Here is a 22529-nt window from a genome sequence, read left to right as displayed (position 1 = left end):
GTGTAAAAAAAAAGTGTTGTTGTTGTATTTATTCTATTCTTTCATTCATTCATTCAATTTATAACTTGACTTTGTCCCACTATAGGATTCAAGGCAGTATATATTTCAAAAACACAATTCTACTTACAGAAGTCTTTTAGTATAAAAGTTATTAAAATGAAATAGAAATGTAAGTTTAAAACGTTTTTTAAAACCACCTTTTAAAAATAATAAAATAGGAACACAAAACACACACCACATTAAAAGATCCATCTGCTGCACCATATTAAAAATGAAATGACTGCTTTAATTGACAAAATATTTACTTGACGGCAGAAAGGCACCCGGGGCAACCACCAAGGGCCCTTCCACACAACCATATAACCCAGAATATCAAGGCATATAATCCACAATATCTGCTTTGAACTGGATAATCTGAGTCCACACTGCCATATTATCCAGTTCAATGTGGATTTTATACAGCTGTGTGGAAGGGGCCCAAGAAGGCTCTCTCCTGTGTCCTCACCAAACAAGCCTGGGATGGTGGTGACACTCTAAGGCTCAAGCAGGCTCATATAAGGTGATACGTACCAGATTGTTGTGTTTGATATGTTGCATCTCATTTATTCTTTGGTATGCTGTGTTTCCTATCAGGAAAGAATAGCTAAGAGGGGGCGGAAAGTTGTGGATTATGATAGCAGCAGGCATCACTTGGAAGCTCTCCAGAATGCCAAAAAGAAGGATGAAGCTAAAACTGCAAAGGTATGTCGGCTACCTGGATCAAGGATCAGGTCTTTTAAAACCAGGAACATTCTTCCCATTAGATATCTACCATATATACTCGAAATAAGCGGAATCTTTCAGCCCTTTTTATGGGCTGAAAAAGCCTCCCCCGCTTATAATCAGGTCAAGGTCAAACCAGCAGAGGAACCTAGAGGCCATTGCTTGCAATATATGATATATTTATCTCTCATCTTACCTTCCCTTATCAGTGTTTACTTTTCCAAAGCCCGCCTCGCTCTTAACCAAGGGAATGTTTTGAAAAGGGAAAGAAGCCCTTGCAAGTCAGGAAGAAGAATATATATATATATATATACCCATTAATCTTATAAAAACATTTTCCCCTGAAATATTTGTTAATCTCTTGCATTTCCCTCTGCAAGCTTTTGCAATCCCTATGAAGTGGGTTATATGACAGTATAGACTCATATAATCCATTTCAAAGCAGATAGTGTGAATTATCTGCTTTGATCATCTGGATTATATGGCAGTGTTGAAGGGGCCTCAGAGATCTAAATGGAAGGGAATCAAGTTTGTAATCCTGATAGAGAAAAACCTGAATTCTTGCAGACAGATTTGGATAAATGCGTGGAAATTAAATGTTCAGTATTTGAAGAGGAAATAGGTGACTTTACAAATGTATAAAGGGTATATGGGAAGCAGAACTCTAGAGAGAACCACTTTTGCCTCCTATATAACATAAAGCAGTGGTTTGCAACCAGGGTTCTGTGGACTACCAGTGGTCCACAAAAACTAAAATATGGTGCACGGCCTCACAGTTACTACTATAAATAATAATACAGCCCCACCAAACATTTTTTCTTTGTGCCATCTGAAATAGATAAATGACAGATGGACAGTTACTTTTTTGATTCTATCTCCCAGAATTCTCCAACTGGGATATTATGAGTTTGACGTCCCCATTTTTTTTCATACTCTGCAGATAAGGCAACCAGAGGTTTTATCCTTTCAAGCTCTTTTCTCTCCGTGTGCCTTTAGAGATTCTCAGACCTTAGAAAAGACGGCAAAATGTGTCAATAATCTGAGATCAGAGTCTTTTTGCCTTGGCTGTCCTGTTCATGCTTCTTTTCCTTGAGCCTCTAAATTGACTCTTGGGTCCAACTGCAGGCTGAAGAGGACTTCTACAAAGCTCAAGCTGTGTTTGAGGAACTTAACAAAGAGCTACGAGAGGAGCTGCCAGTCATTTACAACAGGTAACACTGACTCCAGGTCAAGCTGCTAATGCAGAAGAAATTAAGGAAATGTGTAGAATCTGAGAAGCGAAGCTATGACCAGGAATGGTCTGTTGAATCAAATTTTTCAGTAGGGTTGGATCCTGGTAAGTCATAAGATAAGCCTGAGCTGAAGCAGAAAGGTGGGACGGTGGGGAGAAGTATAACAACATTTATTTAAAAGTCAAGAGCATTTATTGTCCAGCCATCACATTTTGGTTAGCTTCAAAATGCATTAAATGCTCAGTGTAGATGGGACCTTAAGGATGGGGGGATGCCTGGCTCAACAGCAGTACGAGTGAAAAAGATCTTGGAATCCTCATGGACAACAAGCTGAACATGAGCCAACAATGTGATGCAGTGGCTTAAAAAGCCACTGGGATATTGGCCTGCACAAATAGGAGTCTAGTATCTAGATCCAGGGAAGTCATGCTACCCCTCTATTCCGCCTTGGTCAGACCACATCTGGAATCACACTGTGTCCAATTCTGGGCACCGCAATTGAAGGGAGATGTCGACAAGCTGGAAGGTGTCCAGAGAAGAGCAAATAAAATGATCAAGTGTTTGGAGAACAAGCCCTATGAGGAGTGTCTTAAAGAGCTGGGCATGCTTATCCTGCAGAAGAGAAAGCTGAGAGGAGACATGATGAGGGCCATGTATAAGTCATAGGAAGGAGGGAGCAAGCTTGTTTTCTTGCCCTGGAGACCACAGGAAAGGAGATTCTACTTGAACATTAGGAAGAACTTTCTTACTATGAGAGCGGTTCGACAGTGGAACCCTCTGCCCCGGAGTGTGGTGGAGGCTCCTTTAAACAGAGGCTGGGTGGCCAATTGTCAGGGATGCATTGAATGTGATTTTCTGCTTCTTGGCAGGGGGTTGGACTGGATGGCCCATGAGATCTCTTCCAACTTTAGGATTCTATGATTCTGTGATCTACACTTTGAGTAAAGACCCATTTCTTAGGATGAATCTACACTGTCCTATATCCCAGGTTCTGATTATCTACTTTGAACTGGATTATATGAGTCTACACTGCCAGATAATCTGGGATCTGATCCTGGGCAGTGTAGATCCAGCCTTAGGCAACAACCTTCATAGTCTGTATAGCCAGGCATTTCCTTTTTCTCTATCTTAGCTTTTCAACCTATATGCCACACAGCACACAAATTCAGTCAGGAAGGCAAAATAATAAATTCCTCAATTCAGCAGGTGATAGAAATTGCTACTTGAAACATCACACTCTTTTTAGCGGCACAGCTGGAAACAATGATGTTTAGTGGCCACAGGGTGGCAGCAAAATCTAGGGAACATTTTGGCTTTTCTGTTCTTCAAGGAACTGGTGCTAATGACTTGGTGTAGAATTAGATATAAGACATGGCTTTGTGTCAAAAACTGCAATGTTATAACTATTCCTCCCTCCTTTTCCCTGAAGCACTCAGTTCCTAAAATGTATGATGCAATCATTTTCTGCACATTGCTGGCCACTGCCACAGCAATCAATATTATGGTTCATTTGGTTAAAAGTCTTCCATTACACAGCCCAACCAAAAAAAAAAAATCTTATGTCTTGGTTTTTAGGACTGTTCCTGGGGCAATTTGGGCTGCTGAGTCAGAAAATTGAACTGAATAAACCACATCAGCTCTAGTTTGTTAGGTATGCTTATCATGGTTTCTAATGTGCGAGCAGATGAAGATTGATAGATGGTATCTGTTCTGTACCTCAAAAACTAGAGTTGGTGGGGGAAAACTGGTGCCATTTTTTGGATCAGCAGATCAAATATACCCAGAAACAGCTTGAACATTTGAGGCACCAAAATGTGTGTTGGCCAGAGAGACATATTATGCTATATTATTAGTTCAGGGGTCAGACTCAAATCAGAAATTTGAAAACCTGGCTCAAATCCTTCACCACAAGATGGGCTAGATCTCTTTAGACTAATAACCAACTCAGCTACACTTGTGTCAACAGTGTGATACATCCGCCAAAATATAATGCTATTTAAGTCTAGATCAACAAAAGTATACTGTCTCAAGGGATATAACAGCTTCAGTCTATTCTGCTTTAGTCAGACCTCACCTAGAATACGATGCCCACTCTGGGCCCCACAATTCAGAAAGGATATTAACAAGCTGGAACATTGTTTTGCCCTAGCACTGAGACACCCTTTCACCCAGCACCACATCAGAGGCAAGTAGTTTAATAATAAAATGTTTATTGAAGAAAGAATATAAAAAAGGGGGAAAGGTCAAAATCCAAAAGAGACAGGAAATAACATTCAATATATGAAATAAGACAGAGTTCAATAGCAATAATCCAAAAATGCCAGGAAAAATCTCAGAACCAAAAAATCCAAAAACATAGAAATATTCTAAGGTAATTTCATGAACATGAATACAGGCATCTCTTTCAGGTAAACTTTTCAAAGGTACATAGGAACACAAATTAAGACTCCTGACAATTCAAGAATCAGGAACTTGGAAAAATGAACAAGAGACTGATTCCCCTTTAGCAACATTGTCTCCTCTGAGATGCTTGAAGCCAAAGCACTTAATTTAAGCCTGCCCAGGTTCCCATGAAATCATGTCTAAGGCACGTGGATTTGAGGGCCTTATCTCGGATTCTCTGGGAAGACATAGTTTGCTGGCTTTCACGCCCTGTGTTCTCAAATCTAATCTACACTCCCTTGAAACCTCCTCAACCTCCTCATCTTTCCAAGGCCTTTTCTACAGAGAATTGTTACTTTCAGTTTCCTCGATTGCCTTGGAATGATCTAAAGAATTCAAAGCATCAGCCTGGTCAACTTGACCTGTCAGCAATTCCCCCTGAACACACTCAGATGTTTCATTTTGAAACCCCTCATCTTCTGAATTCCCTGACGCTTGCCAGACTACAACAAACATGTCCAGAAAAAGTTAGCCAAGATGATCAAAAGCCTCAAAAAACCAAGAATAATGAGGAACAACTTAGGCCCCTTCTACATTGCCCTATATCCCGGGATCTGATCCCAGGTTATCTGCTTTGAACTGGATGGATGATATGAGTCTATACTGCCAGATAATCTAGGATAAACAGATAATCTGGGATCAGATCCTGGGATATAGGGCAGTGTAGAAGAGGCCAGAGAGAGCTAGTTATATTTAACTTGGAGAAGAAAAGACAGATATGACATCATAGTTGCCATATATGAAGAGATGACCTCTAGAAGATGAAAGCAATAATTATATTGTCACATTTCATTCTATTAACAGTTTTCTATCCTATCATAGAAGTAACATTGTATGCATTTTTGTATACGTGTAAGTGTAGTTCTGAGCAAACCAGAATTTCCTTTAATCCGTATTTTATAAATTAATATGGAACTTGTGCAAATGTAGGTAAACAAATTACCTCCTTCATTTTCCCATTTTATAACCATCTAACAAAACATCAATTGTGCCTCTGTCTTTTTCCCTCTCTGTCACCCTACTTTAATATTTATATCCCTTCTAAATTAAAAAAGTCATCACTAATAATCTCTTTTTATTTGTGATAATTTCATGAATTCACATACTTTATTTAATTTACCCTTTTCCTAAGACTGAAACATCATCAGTCTATGGACTCCAGTGTTATGCTGGTATTCTTGGTGTGACATATTTTTTCTTTGGAGCATCACAGCTTGCAGTTGCTTACCTATTGTTTGTGAGTGATATATTATGGGAAAAGCTGCATCTTGTAATTTTGTTTTCTGTGTAATACATTGTTTACAAAGTCCTACCAATTTTGTTTCATGGCTTATATTTCTGTTCTTCTATTACCCCACCTCAACTTGGTTAACATTTGGAATGGTGTGGTTTAATTGTATTGCCTTTTCCTTTTTTCCAGCCGGATTGCATGCTATGTAACAATATTCCAGAACATTTCCAATCTGAGAGATATTTTCTACAAGGAAATGAGCAAGGTACGTAAACTGCGGTGACAGATAAACGGGAGTCTTAGGACTTTATAACACAAAGCTGACAAAGAGGGATTTCAGCAGGATAATAGCACTTTTGACCATATTAATTACACGATTTCTTGTTTGTCTAGTTGCTGCTTTGCACTCCATCAATAGCACTTCTTTTCATGGGTGGGTAGAACTCAAAACTGCCTCTCAATACTGCTGCATTCCCCTTGCTGAATTCTGTGTAGTAGGTTCCTTCCACTGCATTTCTGATATGCCCCTTTCACTATTTCCTGCAGACTTGGGTTTTTTTCTGGGGTTTTTTTCTTTTTAATTTTCAATTATCATGTTGCCATAATTTAAAAATGCAGTAAAATAATGAAAATAATAAAAACTAAAAGGGATGCTGGGTTGGGCATAGAACAGGAAAACAGAGTTATTGATGTGGACGACAGAGCATGGCCCACAGATTATATCAAAGCAGTGCTCTTGTGCTAATGTAGGGAAGTGCAATAATGAATGATCTAAAAGTGGCATGTTTCCATTCTTTACACAAACACAATTGCAGTGAGATAGCAGGCTGGTATGATCAAGCTGTTAGAATGGTGCACAAAGGAAGAATTCCGATTTCTTTACCTATTCTGTTCTATTCCTGATTGTCACTGAATAGGATTTGGGTTTGAGTCCAAATTTGGAATGGAAACATAAGTTTCGTCAGTAGTAGGAGCTCATGAGCCCGCCCTTTTCTTGCAATGACCACTGTGCCTTTGAGCGTGTCTGTTTATCCATCTGGTGGCTCAATGGGTTAAACTCTTGTGCCGGATGAACTCCTGACCTGAAGGTTGGGTTAGAATCCGTGAGACAGGGTGAGTTCCCATCAGTCAGCTCTAGCTTGCGGGGACATGATAGAAGCCTCCCATCCGGCATCTCCCAGGTAACATCTCTGTAGATGACCAATTCTCTCAGAGGCAACTTGCAGTATGTTGCCAAGTCACTTTTAACATGATAAAAAATTATCCATTTATCTAATTTTAAATTATCCAAGTGTTAGGATACTACTATATGGCAAAGCAGTATTGTTTATTTAATTTCAATCTTTTTAAAAGTGAAATTACAGTTGCCTTTTATGATGCCATGTTACTGCCAGAAGTGAAAGATGCATGAAAGCATTAAAGTATCAGGATTAAGAGAATGATCTCATACTGGAAATAGAGAAGGGAAACGATTAATTTATTCTTGTTTCTCTTGCTTATTTGGTTCTAATTTGCCTATTGCTGCTGCTTCCAGCTGAACCATGACCTATATGATGTGATGAGTAAACTGGAAAAGCAACACTCTGATAAAGTCTTCATTATTAAAGGTGTACCAAGGTAAGTGATTTCTTCTTCAGTCTCCTAAGGATGGTTCCCGTGCTTTAAAATTTGTCTCCCCTCCCTATCCCAGGTGTAACAGCTTTTAATTCAGAAGGCTCTGATTCCATATGCCATTGAGGGGAATGTAATTCCCTACATTTCAATATATTTATTAATGACTTAGATGAAGGCATGATCATCATGTTTGCCGACGGTACCAATTGGGAGGGATAGCCAATACTCCAGAAGACAGGAGCAGAATTCAAAACGATCTTAAAAGAGTAGAGAGATGGGCTGAAACTAACAAAATGAAGTTCAACAAATGCAAGATACTCCACTTAGGGAGGAAAAATATAATGCAAAGATACAGAATGGGGGGTGCCTGCCTCGACAGCAGTACGTGTGAAAAAAATCTTGGAGTCCTTGTGGACAACACATTAAACATGAGCCAACAATGTGATGTGGCAGCTTAAAAAGCCAATGGGATTTTGGCCTGCACAAATGGGAGTCTAGTGTCTAGATCCAGGGAAGTCTATTCTGCCTTGGTCAGACCACACCTGAAATCACACTGTGTCTACTTCTGGGCACCACAATTGAAAGGAGATGTTGACAAGCTGGAAGGCATCCATAGGAAGGCAACTAAAATGATCAAGGGTTTGGAGAACAAGCCCTACAAGGAGTGGCTGAAAGAGCTGAGCATGTTTAGCCTGCAGAAGAGAAGGCTGAGATGAGACATGATGAGGGCCATGTGTAAAGATGTGATGGGAAATCTTAGGGAGGAGGAGCAAGCTTTTTTTTTCTGTTGCCCTGCAGACTAGGACGCGGAACAATTGCTTCAAACTACAGGAAAAGAGATTCCACCTACACATTAGGAAGAACTTCCTAACTCTGAGAGTTCAGCAGTGGAACTCTCTGCCCGGAATGTGGTGGAGGCTCCTTCTTTAGAGGCTTTTAAGCAGAGGCTGGATGGCCATCTGTTGGGGGTACTTTGAATGCAATTTCCTGCTTCTGCTTGCAAATCAATTCCTTCCAATGATCAATCACAAAAGGCACACTAAATACAAGATAGATAGGTGAAAAAAGCTTATGTGATATAACAAACAAGCCTCTGGCAGCATTTGGGCAAGCTACTCTGCAAAACGTGTGATTAATGCTTCACCTAGTTTGACCCTTATTTGGGTTCTCTATGAGGCTGGCACATTAGATCCCACTGTCTGAAGAAGAGGAAACACCCAGCCTGTCCCTCGGCCACCACCTTCACTCCTTGCAGTAGCTGCAGCTTCAGCCAACACTTCTCCCTTTGAAGAAGGCATTGGCATCAGGTGAGCTTCCCAGAGAGCCTGCCCACCTACCTTTTCCTTGGCTTCTTTCGTTTGAGGGGTCAAGAGAGTCCCACAAGCCCGGTGGTTCTCAGGTTGTGGGTCTGCAGGTGTTTTGGCCTACAATACCCAGAAACCCCTGCCAGTTTACCAGCTGTTAGGATTTCTGGGAGTTGAAGGCCAAAACGTCTGGGGACCTACAGGTTGAGAACCACAGCACTAGCCAATTGGCCTACATTTGGCTCAATAGAAGAGCAACCAAGTAGATTGATGTCCAGAGTGGCCACCCTCAAAGATTAGCAAGAAATTTGTTTATTAATCTACAATTCCCATAACCCACCAATCATTGTAGAATTCTTGGAACTGTTATCCGAAAAAAAACTGTTATCCTCTTGCCTCTGGGAAAGACTGAGATGACTCTCAGGGGGTGGGAGGATGTTGCCCAACCAGGAAGCATATGTCATTCTCTGTTACATCCTTTTCTTACATGAAGAAAGAAATTCACCCTGCTTTGTGGGAGAATGTGTCCATATGTAATGTTATCTGGTTTGAAAAATTGCTTATACTGTAGTTATTTTAAACAGTATGGTTTCAGTAATGCAAGGGTTAAAACAATAGAGATGAGAAGAATGGGTAGAGTGCCCCTTTTGGAGTTTCTTGTTCCTGCTGGAGTCGAAGCTTCTAGAATGCCATGAAGCTTCTGGAATGCAATATGGCTTCTGTGCAGGCAATGTGCCGAGATGTAAGCAGATATTACCAGAGAATGCTGTATATATATTTATATCTATATCTATACATATATCTATACACATAATAAAAGTGAAAATCTGTATGTGTGTGTATGTGGCACGGGTGTCCACTCACACAGACAGCCTCCGGCCTCCACACACAGGCTATAGTTCCCAGTGCTGTGGAGCCACCAAGTCACTCCCTCACAGGATATGGCAGATTACAGTGAGCACATCCCAGGGTTCCTTTCTCTCTCTATTTGCATGACCCCGCCCACTGCTTCTCTCTTAACCCTTGCCCACCCTTTCCTATGGCACACAGCAAACAAAGCAGAATTGATCAGCAACTGAATACTAGAGAGATAGGTTTGGGGAGAATTCACCATGATTTATAGGAGTTGTAGGACTGAGATGTAGAGTTCACCTGCAGTCTAAGAGCACTCTGAACCCCATCAACAATGGACTGGGAACTAACTTGCCACACAGACCCAACATGGCCAACTGTGCATGCAAGCGGGATTGGGGGATATTGCCCTGGGAATCTGGGAGTTGTAGCTCATCCTTACCAAAGTAGACCAAACTTAGGATATTAGCTAACATACCAAAACAAACTATGCCATTTTCTAATAATCCGGGCACCACCGGGTCCCCAAGCTAGTTGTAAATAAAGATAAGGAGCTGCTTTCGGTTGAAAGCTGAATTGGAGACTCCGGTGTCTTTACCACTTCATGCCTTCAGGTAGAACTTGCAAGGTTGAAGCAGCTAAGATAAGGAAGGTGATTTATCTCAACCCTTTTTCCTGACAGAATGGACCCTATGGCTAATGAAGTAAAAGATAAATATATCCTTCTATAACAGAGAGTGTTTCTAGATGAGACTCATTGCCATACAACCTTGTCTTATTCACAGAATTTGTGTGTATTATGAGGGAGATGTCAAGAGGATGACATTTTTTCCATCATGCTTCTCATCTCTTTTCCTGATATGAAAATCCATTAAAGTGCTTTGAGATTTTGATCAGGAAGCACCCAAGTATCCTTGAAATGGGGAACATTCTGTATAGGTTCCAACCATTGTACATGGCACTTTATGACAGCTCTCTCAATTAATATTCAAGTTGTATACTGTCTTTGAATATGGAGGTTCCATTTCAGTAGAGTGGCTAAACAGGACACAATGTGACTAGGGGCTGTATATTCAAGCAGGCTATTTTTGCTTACCTTACTACAGTAATAGAGGCTCATTGATCATCTCATCTCCAGTAAGTCCAACCAGCCCTGCTTCCATTCCTGTGGGGAACAGCATAAGGGAGACATTAACATCCCCCACTGTCAAGACTCCATACCAAAAAAGAGAAACTGTTCAAGAAACGGAGGCAGTAGCATCAATGTCTAGTGGTGCCAATGAAACAGAGAACTTCACTGTATCTTCAGTCTCAGAGTTGCAAAATGAGCGAACTGAAGTGGCTGCATCGGAAACTCCAACGGTCGGTAACTTCAAAGATGACAACCAGGTCATGATACTGGAGACACCCATCCATGTTTCCCAAGACACCCCTCAGGATGTTGAAGAAGTTGCAGTCAATATAGCTGGGATGATCTTATCAAAGGCGCTGTTTGAGGCTGCTGGTAAAGGCCAGAGTGTTTCCAGAGACTCTGAAGCACAGCCCCTTTTGGTTGGTGCCTTTGAAGCCAGTGGTAGCCATGCCTTGGATGAAGCCCAGGTTGATGAATCAGACGTTCAAGGGGACAGTTTGATATCCCATGAGAACTCAGTTTGTCCTGAAGGCAATCCCCAAGATTCTTCATCTCCCACCCAAGCTGAGAAGGTTGAAGGGAAAGCACTCAAAACCACCATTGCCGTATTGCTGAACAGCTCCAATACTGAAGCTGAACGAGAAACAGGGCCCATTCAAGACCAGCAACCAAGAATAGAAGGAGCAAGTGGTCAGGATGTTGAAACTCATAAGGATGTTGAAACTGATGGAAACAGTGATGGAAGCATGGAAGAAACAGAAATTTCCCCTAAAGCCACCAATACCCAGGTAAGGATGACAGCTCTGTCCCCTTTCCCATTTATTATTGTACTCTCTACTTATGTTCATCTCCAGTCTTGGGGTGATGAAGCCCCTCCTTGGCCTACAACAGCACCAGTACCATGTTTAGGGCAGCAAAGTAGGTGGGTACTGATAGATTTCAAGAATTCTCTGTCCAGCATTGACCACTCAGCTTTTCATGGGAGCTCAAGCGTGGGATGTGAAGGAAACTACTCTCATAAGGCTGATCTGACATTCTCAGTCCTCTGAGTGTTCTGAACCCCTTTCTGTGGGAAATGCTTTTTTAACATTTGTATCTTACTTTGTCAGAACCATCCTTCCACCATAAATTTGCCTTGTGCTTGGAGCACAAGTTTATCCAAAACAAAAACACTACTCCCACTTTGGGAGACTTGATTGCATCCTACATGCCAGACATTTAAACAAAAGAATAGCAATCCTGCCTAGCAGGAAAAAAACAGGGTGAGTTCCTGAAAACCGGGCAGTTTTCAGAGTTGCTATCTTGCTGCTCCAAAAACTAATGCCAGCCTTAAGAACTTGCACAATTGGAGGTGTTTTGTTGTTGATGATAGTGATGTTCAAATGTTTCAAGTATATCATCCTGTCAACCCTCAGGCAGAACTCTGTAGAGTAGGTGCATTAAGTGAGTAATTTGCTCATGTATTGTACACAGGAGGCTGAAAGAGCAGTGACTTTTCTGTGGCATCCAAGTGAGTGGGCCTAAGGAGAATTAGGCAATATTGCAGTTTGAGCTCTGGGAAGATCTGGTTTCCTTGTAATAGAGGCATTCCGTTGAGGAGATGACATGTATGTGTTGGTCATCACTCCCTATTCATTGTATAAACAAATGATACCCTGAAAGTGAGTTTCTAATTAAGTGATAAAATACCCTCTTGAACATGCAGAACTTACAGTAATTGACAATAATATGTTTAAAACATTTATATTTCACCTTTCTACCGCAACACGCATGGCAGCCAAAAAATATTTAAAGCAAACAATGTGAAATCCCATACAATTAGGGCAACCAATATTATCCAATCTTTGTCAGCAGGAAGGTAATGTGGAGGGATGGGAAATGCAAAGTTCTCAAGAACATTGCAGCGTCTAGGTGCCACCACTTGACAACCGATGCCTGTAATTACTATTTTTCTGACTTGTGGAGAAGTCAAAGGAATCTTTAGGAGGTGTGGAGAGCAATCCACAATATTTGGAGGCAGCCTAGACTTGCCAGGGATCAAAACAAGATTTGCAAAAGTATTCCAAAAATATTTTGAGGGGTACCTATTGATCTACTCACATTTGCATGTTTTTGAACTGCTAGTTTGTCAGAAGCTAGGGCTAACAGCGAGAGGTCACCCTGCTCCCCGGATTTGAACCATTGACCTTTTGGTCAGCAAATTCAGCAGCTCAGTGGTTTAACCCACTGCACATCCATGGGCTCCAAGAGACCTAAACATGACTCAAATTACCCTTGAAAGCCCCAGAAGACCAAAGCATAGTGATAATGATATCAAGTCCACTAATGGACATTTGGGGGTAAAAATGGATTGGGAGGGGCATGAGTGCAGTGGGGGAGCTACTTTCTAAGGTCTTAATGCAGGCCCCCACAGTTACCCACTCATGGTCTGAGGGGAATCCGGCCAGGGCTACCAACACAGAAGAAGCACCTGAGGACGCATGGCCTCCAACATTTCACAAATAAAAATGGGGACATGAGTGACCAAGAAACAACAGGATGTCATCAAGAAAACAAAAAGTATTCATGAGAAAGAATATATAATCTAGGAGAGACCACAATAGTTTGTTTTTAACCTGAAACTACTGGGAAGAGGAAGTTTCTACAGAATGACAAAGGCAAGGACAAACAGACAGAGACAGCTTTTATCCTAGAGCTGTAATTATATTGAATTCCATGGCTTCACATTGATGTGGCATTAGGGACTGTGCAGTGGTAGTGGGAGTGTGGAGGGATGGGGGTGTTGTTTTGTGGTGTGTGCTGGTGAAAGCATTTAATTTCATTGTACAATGTACAATGATAATAAAATTGTTCTATTCTGTTCTGTTCTGTCCTCCACTCTCTTGCTGAGTTAAAAAAAGGTAAAGGTTTCCCCTGACGTTAGATCCAGTCATGTCCGACTCTGAGGGTTGGTGCTCATCTCCATTTCTAAGCCAAAGAGCCAGCGTTGTCCGTAGATAGCTCCAAGGTCATGTGGCCGGCATAATTGCATGGAGCGCTGTTACCTTCCCGCTGGAGCAGTACCTATTGATCTACTCCCATTGGCATGTTTTCGAACTGCTAGGTTGGCAGAAGCTGGAGCTAACAGCGGGCGCTCATTCCGCTCCCAGGATTTGAACCTGCGACCTTTCGGTCTGCAAGTTCAGCAGCTCAGTGCTTTAACACACTTCGCCACCGGGGCTGAGTTAGGTGAGTGCAAAGTACTTTGTACTTTTAACTCAGGTTGTAGCATTTGAAGTAAGCTGAAACTGCTGCATCCTTGCCTAGTTTGTGCATACTGCTTCATTAGTAACATTTGCCATCTAGATATTGCTTAGCAACCTACATCCTGGTTTTCATCTGGCAATATTGGGAATATGTAGTCAGACATGATTGTTATCTTAATAACGAAAAGGATTCTTGTTTGTTTCAGATTATCTCTAGCTTCTTCTCAAATGATAAAAAAGAGGATTATGCCAAACTGCCTCTGGGATTCTTGTTCAAGGTAAGAAGAAGCATTCCCTGCCTTGTCTTGACAGGCAGGAGTTGTCCCTCTGCTTTTGGTTATTGGGTAACTGATAGCCTTGTGAAAGCCTAGACCTGGATTGAGGAAGGAGAGTATGTCAGAAATCTTTAATGTTTGGGTCTGTGCAGGATAAACAGGTGAAATATGGTTGTCATTCTTTACTTCAAAGAACCGTTCCAGATTTCTCTGTATGATAGAAGTAACAACATAGTTTTGACTATATAGATAAGACTCCCAATGCTACAGTACTAGCCCCTCCTCGGTTCTAGAAATGCAATGCTTTATTGCTATTTTGCTTCATATTCCAGGCTCAGGCAATTCAAGCTTATGCTTCGGATGATGATAACCACCTTCAGTTTGGAAAAGGAGAGACCATACTAGTGCTTTCAGATGCCCAGGCCGAGGTAACATCATACCATAGGTTTACCATTGTAATTCAAAATGTGCCTGGCAAATGGTGCTAATGGTGCTGCTGTGATATTTCTTGCTGTTGTTGCGTGCCTTTAAGTTGACTGTGCCTTATGGCAACCTTCTCATAGGTGTTTCTCTAGCCAGATTTATTCACAATAGGTATTACCTTTGTTGCACTCTAGCACTGATACACCTTTTCGCCCAGCATCACACCAGAGTCCAGTAATTCTATCTAAAAATGTTTATTAAAGAAAGCAGATAAAAAGGGGAAAATCGGCAAATCCAAAAGGGTCAGTACAATATAAAATATAAAATAACACTAGTCCAAAAATGCCAAAGTAAATAAAGTCAAGACAACCAAAATCCACAGCAGTTCTTCATACTTAAATCCATAAACATGAAAACAGGAACTTTTCCAAGGGAAACCCTTTCAGGAAATAAAAGCATGAACCAGAACAGGAAACTTGAGAATCCTTGAGAACAGAGACATCCCTTATGGCAACGTTGTCGCCTCTGAGAGGCTTGGAGCCCACACCACTTAATTTAAGCTCATCCAGGCACCCATGAAATCATGACAAAGACACCTGACCTTCAAGGTCTTATCTCAGATTCTCTGAGAATATCTTGTTTGTCTATTTTTCACTCCTTGCGTTCTCAGGCCTAATCTAGTTTCCCGAGAACACTCCCCATCGGCTCAAGGCCTTTTCTCAAGGGAACTGGAACTTTCACTTTCCCCTGTTGCTTGGGAGTGAGCATAGGAATCCACAACGTTGGTCTCATCTGCCTGCAACTCTCTCTCATCACTCACAGACTCCTAACTTTAAAACTCATCATCTACCACATTCTCTGACCCATCATCAGGGGGAAAAAAGCTAACGTTGCTGAGCTACAACAACCTTCTGAGGCTGTGTCATCCAGTAGATTTCCACAGTTGAGGCGGGGTTTGAGCTCTGGTCTCCTATTAGTCTGACACCCACACCACTACACCATGCCCTCAGTACCAGAAACAGCCAATCTATGATTAAGATAGGATTTGTTTTATTGTATTTCATTGCATTGCTCCTTGGTGGGAGCAGGGGAGCTAAGTATGTCGTTCTGCACTCTGCCAAAGGTAAGGAGGAGAAAAAAAGGAAGAGCTTAGCGGTGGTACAATAAAATCATACCCACTCACATCATGTGACTGCCTTGATTAGTAGAACCGCAGTGGGAGGAATTTTTGCATGTAAATCCATTGTGGAAAAGCAGGATGTTTGGGAGGCATTAAAAGGTTTTACCCATTAATTAAAAGGGGTGCTCCAGGAATGGATGGGATATAAAGCACCTATACGACAAACATGGTGGGGACTTTTTGTGTAAATAACATAGTCCTTTTCTTATAGCAGCCATGACCCATCCTTGCTTTATCCTGTGTCCACGGCATGGTAGAATTGTTTCCCCATTGTGTGAGGGCTTTGTTTGTATGTTTAATGTACCTGCTCTCTTCTGACAAACATTAACTTTTTGCTTCCTGTCTACAGTCCTCTAACTCACATCTTCCTTTTAACACCAACAATACTGGATTTTTTTTTATTTCCTACTAAGGTAAAACAATTTAAAGGCAAATTAACATGCTACTTGCTTCATATATGTCAATTACCTGTACTTATACAGCTAGTATAACACAGCCTTCTAAACAAGTTACTAGCCTACAAACAGTTCCACTTACCTGCTGAAGGCTGGCATAAGGGAGGAGGACACATTTCCTGTGCTGACCATTGAAGGAGGAGCTTCCCACCTTGGTTAGCTTACTGGATTTCTATATGGGATCCAGAGAGGGAATGGAGTCTTCTGTCTCTCCTCTGTCTGTCACCCCTCTCCAGGGGTTGTGTGAATGCTTCTTCAACTGCATCCTGTCTTTTACTGCAGCCCCCTCCAGATGTTGAACTGCACTTCCCATTACTGGCTGGGACTGATGGGAATTGTAGTTTAAAAATCCAAGCACATCAGTTTAAGAAAGCCTACTTTATTACTTGCAGCTGTCAATCTGATACTTACATGACACCAGCCTTTTACTTAAATACTAGCTTGACAACAGCTGAAAACACCGCACTGTTCACTAGAAAATTCCCTGTCTATTGTTTGCTTTTGCCACAAGCTCATTAATTGACCTAGTAGCCTCTGGTGGTGGAATGAGTTAAACCCTTGTGCCGGTAGGGCTGCTGACTGAATGGTCGGCAGTTTGAATCCAGGGAGTGGGGTGAGCTCCTGCCTGTCAGCTCCAGCTTCCCATGCGGGAACATGAGAGAAGCCTCCTACAAGATGGTAAAACATCTGGGCATCCCCTGGGCAACGTCCTTGCAGTTAGCCAATTCTCCCACACTAGAAGCGACTTGCAGTTTCTCAACTCGTTCTTGACATGAAAAAAAAGAATTAATCAACTTTAAGGCAGACTTCTAGACATTAGCCTACTTTTGCATTGCCAGTACTACCACGCAAATGGTCGTGCCCAGTAAATTGCAAAGCCCTCTTTTTCTAATAATCCTAGGCTCCCAGAAATGTGTAAGTTATCTGGAATATTGACTCATACTATTACATCATCCTTCCCCAAGTGGCTCCCTTTATACAGTCACAAAGCTAGCTATCCATTTGATAGGGGGAAAAAATAAATTCAACTTGGGAGTGTCTTAGATTCAGACTTGGGATGGTCATGTTCTCACTGAGCCTGAAATACACAGAATGATCTTAGGCTGAACCTACCTCACAGGGACGGAAGGATAAAACAGGGAAGAAAAAAGCCTTGTACACCATTGGAGAAATGGAGGTGGTTTATAAATACAGGCAGTATTAAAGTTATGAATAACTGTAAGTTTGTTTTTAAGTTGAATTTGTTTATAAGAACAGGTACTTTTTTAAGTCTAACTCCAGTCTATCTATCTATCTATCTATCTATCTATCTATCTATCTATCTATCTATCTATCTATCATCTATCTATCCATCCACATACACACACACAAGCTTTGGATAGCATAGGGAAGGGTTAACACCCCTATGGCATTTGTTTTGCTGTCTATGTTCCTATTCAGGAGATTTCACATCACTATCCGTCCATGTGACTATTGGATTTTGAAAAAATTGGCTTGTTATGGAAACAAGGATTGGTGAGAAAGCTTCAGTAGAGATACCTTTTCCCCCTGATAACTCTTTCAGAAGTGAATTTCCCTTCCAAGGGGGAGATTTCTCTCACTTCCTTGTCTCATCCCCCCCCCATTCTTAAATAGGAGTTGTTTGTAAGTCAGATATTTGTAATTCAGGGACTGACTGTATATGAAAACATTGTGGAGTAGATAAAGTGTTCAGACTATTTTTTTAAAAAGGTTCTTCACTGTGGAAATGTTATGGAAGTTCTTTCAAACATGCTACATATTCAGGATAGGAATTTCACAAAATGTGTGGTGAGGTGATAGGATATACCTTTAAAATGGAAGTCTATTTATCCACATTCTGGAGTTTCAGATTTACACAATGAACTGGAAATTGATCCCAAAAAAAACCCCTTGCTGCTCTCAGAATTCAGTGTTCAAAAAACTAGATTTAAATATCAAATGTTGCAGTTTTGAGTTGAGGTTTTTTCTAATGCAAATCTGAGCTAGTTTTGTGCTACTTCTGTCTTCTTCAGGGTGTTGGTGGACGTAATCAGATGTGGGAAATCTGGAAACCTGTGTATTATTTATTGTACAATTTGCAGATGTTGTACAGAGGTCTAACTAACACCTCTACAGATCCACCCCTTCCATGTGTCACCTCTTTGGCTTTGAAATGAGATGTATATGATGGGAAGACTCTTCTGAAAACAAATTCATGGACATGCTTTGATACACGTGTGTGTGTGTTTTTTTTCTTTTCTTTTCTAGGAAAAGGGATTCCTGATGGGTATAAAGGAGAGTGACTGGATGGCAAACCAGAATATGTTGCAAAAAGGCATTTTCTCCCCCAGCACCATCAAATCTCCCACCTCGGCATAATCTCAGAAGTTGATGCAGAAGCAGAAGGAAGAGTTCAATAGATACTTCTCAACAGCTCAATAATAATATGGTCGAAATGCTGATTTTCCAAAGTTTCTTATTAACACTCTTCTTCCTCACTCATATACCCTCTTGTAAATACACATGATACTATGTAGTTTGCAGTATTTCTGGTGTGTGCGCCTTTAGGTGTTTTGGATGTTCCTTATACTAGAAGACAGCATCAACACATTATCCAAATTCAGCCTGTCTTTAGTATCAAGTTACATTGATATCCCTGCATCCACTATGATTCTGTGGTGCAAGGTTTCTAGTTTGCTTGATATTACGCTGTCCTTGACATAAAGCAGAGCTTTCGAAACTTTTCATGTTGGTGACATGCTTCTTTGACGTGCATCCTTTCATGATACAGTAATTCAATTTTACGAGCAAAACAAAGGTTAAAACAACTCCTTATAAAAGTTTTGGAATTTTTTCCTTCTTATGTACTACAGTTGTGTTGATTCCTCCACAGGTGCTCCTCTTGTGTTGATTCCTCTACAGCTGCTCCATGCTGTTCATTACAAACATCACTGTCGATAGATTTTCTTTTCTTATCCATTTTTAGTGGTCATTACCGCAACTCAATGAACAAACTGTGCACATTAGAAAAGTTATAACAGTACCTACACTTGAACAGCAGCAGCACTCCATATCTGTGGTGGTATTCAATCTCATCATACAAGGCTAAAATCAGCAGCATATGCTGATCTAGCTCCGGTCACCCATGGAGCCAGCCGGCTCCCATCAGATGACATTGTGCCAATTCTGTGGGTGAAGGAGGGCAGAACCGGCCCTGCCATGGCAGCATGGAGGCTTTCCATGTTGCCATTAAATCTATGGGGGGAAACCATGCACTAACGCTTCTCCCCATGAGATTGCCCTCCCATGGATCCTGCAATGCAAGGCATGGGGCACCAGATTCCCCACAGCGAAGTGGAGCGCCTCTGCCTCCTGCCACTGTTCATCTGATGAGGTAGTAAACCTCCCTGGCGGTTTAAAAATAGAAACTGATGACAGGGTTGTTGTATGTCTTTCGGGCTGGATGGCCATCATCAAGGGACTGCCAACATGCTCCCTCCAGATGGCTGCCAGGCAGCCTTTGTTTGTAGGGTTGGAGAATGGAAAGTATTTTTCATGCAAAGCTCCTAGCATCCACTACAGGCAGCACACTAATGTATCATGACACACAGTTTGGAAAGCTCTGACAAGAGGAGTAATTTTATTTGTATTCAGAGATGTTGTTTGTAACCAGAGATGACTATATCCCAATTCCTCTCCATTCCACAGGGTGTCTGTTATGACCACTGTGTCCATGTTTTACCTTAGAACCAAACACTCCAAATTATCCACTGGAACTATACAACTTCAAACATCCACATATAAACTGTATTCTTATCTGATGTCTCTGGAGTGTGCCTTTTTTGCTTAGGCCCTAAGACGTCTTTGGTTGTCATATTCTACTACAGCAGTGGTTCTCAACCTTGGGTCCTCAGGTGTTCGCCTACAACTCCCAGAAATCCCAGCCAGTTTACCAACTGTCAGGATTTCTGGGAGTTGAAGGCCAAAACATTTGGGGACCCACAGGTTGAGAACCATTCTACTACAGTATCCTAACAACCTGTCCCTTTGGGCACCTCAAAGGGATGATTCAATCCAAACTTCACACTTTCTAGCTCCTCTTGGCATTTTCTCAGGAACACAGTATCTTCCTCTGTTCTCCCTGATCAAAATGCTCAGGTTGATCTTGAGTAGGAGAACAAAATCAGTGAGACATCCAAAGAGGAAAAATACTATTTTTGAGAAAGTGACTTAAACTAACATAACAAAGTGGTAGCATTTCTAGCTACCTTAATGACTTTGCCCTGGAATAACCAATCACAGAAATAATCAGACAGCTCATACCCAAACTCAGTCCTAAGTACTATATTCCAGAAGCTGATCTGATACCAAAGTATCAGGCCCTTGTTATTTGGTCACATTTCATTCCAGGACCCACTGCAGATTCCAAAAAATCATGTATGCTCAGGTCCCATTATATACAACAGTGTCCCCTATATAAAATGTCAAAATCAAAGTTTGTCTTTTGGATTTTCTAAAACATTTTAAAACTCTAGACTAAAACTATGAATATAGAATCTATGAATATGGAGGGGGCCTCTGTAGTTTAATCATTTGGAAACACTGACCATAAAAATATCAACTTTAAATTAGATGTAAGCGGTAGAGTACTGTATTAGGAAGGGCTACGAGGTGGGTGACTTTTTAAAAGGAAAGTTTACAGATTAAATCAGGAGAGTGATAGATAAATTCATGAAGGAAGGTTAGAACTATCAATGGCTACTTATCAGAAAGATGAAAGGTTGTCTCCAATATCACTGTCACCAGCAATTGATACATGCCCTCTTGCTATGTATACAGCTGTATCTACACTACCATGTAATCCAGTTCAAAGTAGATAATCTGGATTCAGAAACTGGATTCTATGTCAGGAAAGATGGGCCACAACCAGGATGCAGTTGCAGTCGTGGCATACTGATGAGCTTTTGGTAGCCACTGTGTGAAACAGATTCTGAATTCCATTAGGAATCTTTTGATGTTCTGACATTTCTAACTTTGTACACAGAATGAAGGATAATATCAGGGAATTGGAATTGTTTATATAAGTCCTTCTTATCACCTTATCTATAGGCCAAACATCTAAAATAAATGCATTGTGGAAAATTTGGGCTCACACATGAAATTTTTCCAACCACTCTGGAAAACAAAGGTTTCTGCTTTGTATTTTCTTACATTGAACAGATACACTTTGCATTATAAAACTTGAGCATATATGCCTCAGTCAACCAAGTACAGTGTTCCCTCACTACTTCGCGGTTCACTTTTTGCGGATTCGCTGTTTCGCGGTTGTTCAATAAACTCTAAAAGAATATTATAAATCATTAAAAAATTACCATTTACAGCCTAAGGAAGGGAGGAAGGAGAAGCCAAAGGAAGAGAAAAGGAGCCAAAGTGGTAACAGGAGGAGAAGGAAGTGATTTATCAACACATGATTGATTGATAAAGACTTAAAATGGTGTATAACTACTAAAATAATGTATAAATATTAAAATAAGTATAGTGTCTCTACTTCGCGGATTTTCACTTATTGCGGGTGGTCCTGGAACTTAACCCCCGCGATAAGTGAGGGAACACTGTACATGTGTCCCTGGGCATTATTTGTTTAACAGAAACTTCGGTAACAGAGGCAGAAATAACATGGAAAAACAGATAGTTTCCTTCACCACAAAAGAAGAGTGGTTCAAGATGTTTCAGCATCGCTTTTCTTTAAAACTAACAGTGTATCTGAAAGGCCAAGTGAACAGTAAATAAATACAGTAAATAAAACATTCTGAAGCTGATAGAGACTTCTAGAAAGCTTCTTCCAAAATGCATCCAGAAATGACTTATTGTCTCATCAGCCTCCAATTTCCTAATGATTTCCATTTTGGCAACCAAACATATACTGTTATATATACTGTCCTCACAACCTCTGAGGATGCCTGCCATAGATGTGGGCGAAACGTCAGGAGAGAATGCTTCTGGAACATGGCCACACAGCCCGAAAGACATACAACAACCCTGTGATCCCGGCCATGAAAGCCTTCGACAACACATATACTGTTATGCTTGTTCAACATGTTGGGTGAAACTGGTAAGGCAGGCATATTGTTCTTTCCTTTTCTCTCCACTTTGTTCACACATGATTAGAACGAGATTATGAGGATAGTTGCTTTTTACCTTGCCTGCTGTACAAAAGCACATACAGCTTGGCTAGAGTCGAACCCCATTCTTCCCCAGATGAAGCTTTACTGTATTGTTTGCTGTGCAATGCAACAACCTGATACTGAAAGTCTATGTTTTCCCAGCCCTCCTTCACCACCCTGCAAATACTGATGCTGATAAAACACTTCCAACTATGCAA

General features: G+C 41.1%; 1 protein-coding gene across 1 annotated transcript in view; it reads left to right on the top strand.

Annotated features, from left to right (window-relative positions):
- The window catches only part of bin2 (bridging integrator 2), a 39896-nt gene extending 19928 nt beyond the window's left edge, over positions 1-19968 (top strand). Inside the window, exons 6-13 of the mRNA XM_062966446.1 lie at positions 634-741; positions 1888-1973; positions 5857-5932; positions 7202-7284; positions 10544-11357; positions 14021-14092; positions 14422-14517; positions 18416-19968. Coding sequence (XP_062822516.1) covers positions 634-741; positions 1888-1973; positions 5857-5932; positions 7202-7284; positions 10544-11357; positions 14021-14092; positions 14422-14517; positions 18416-18526 — 1446 coding nt within the window. The 3' untranslated portion in view covers positions 18527-19968. The remainder of the gene's footprint in view (positions 1-633; positions 742-1887; positions 1974-5856; positions 5933-7201; positions 7285-10543; positions 11358-14020; positions 14093-14421; positions 14518-18415) is intronic.
- Positions 19969-22529: the final 2561 nt, after the last annotated feature.

This window comes from Anolis carolinensis, unplaced genomic scaffold, assembly GCF_035594765.1.
Source record: "Anolis carolinensis isolate JA03-04 unplaced genomic scaffold, rAnoCar3.1.pri scaffold_20, whole genome shotgun sequence".
Classification (NCBI taxonomy): domain Eukaryota; kingdom Metazoa; phylum Chordata; class Lepidosauria; order Squamata; family Dactyloidae; genus Anolis; species Anolis carolinensis.
Note: the sequence above shows the minus strand (reverse complement) of the source record. Positions and strands in the feature narration are given on the sequence as shown.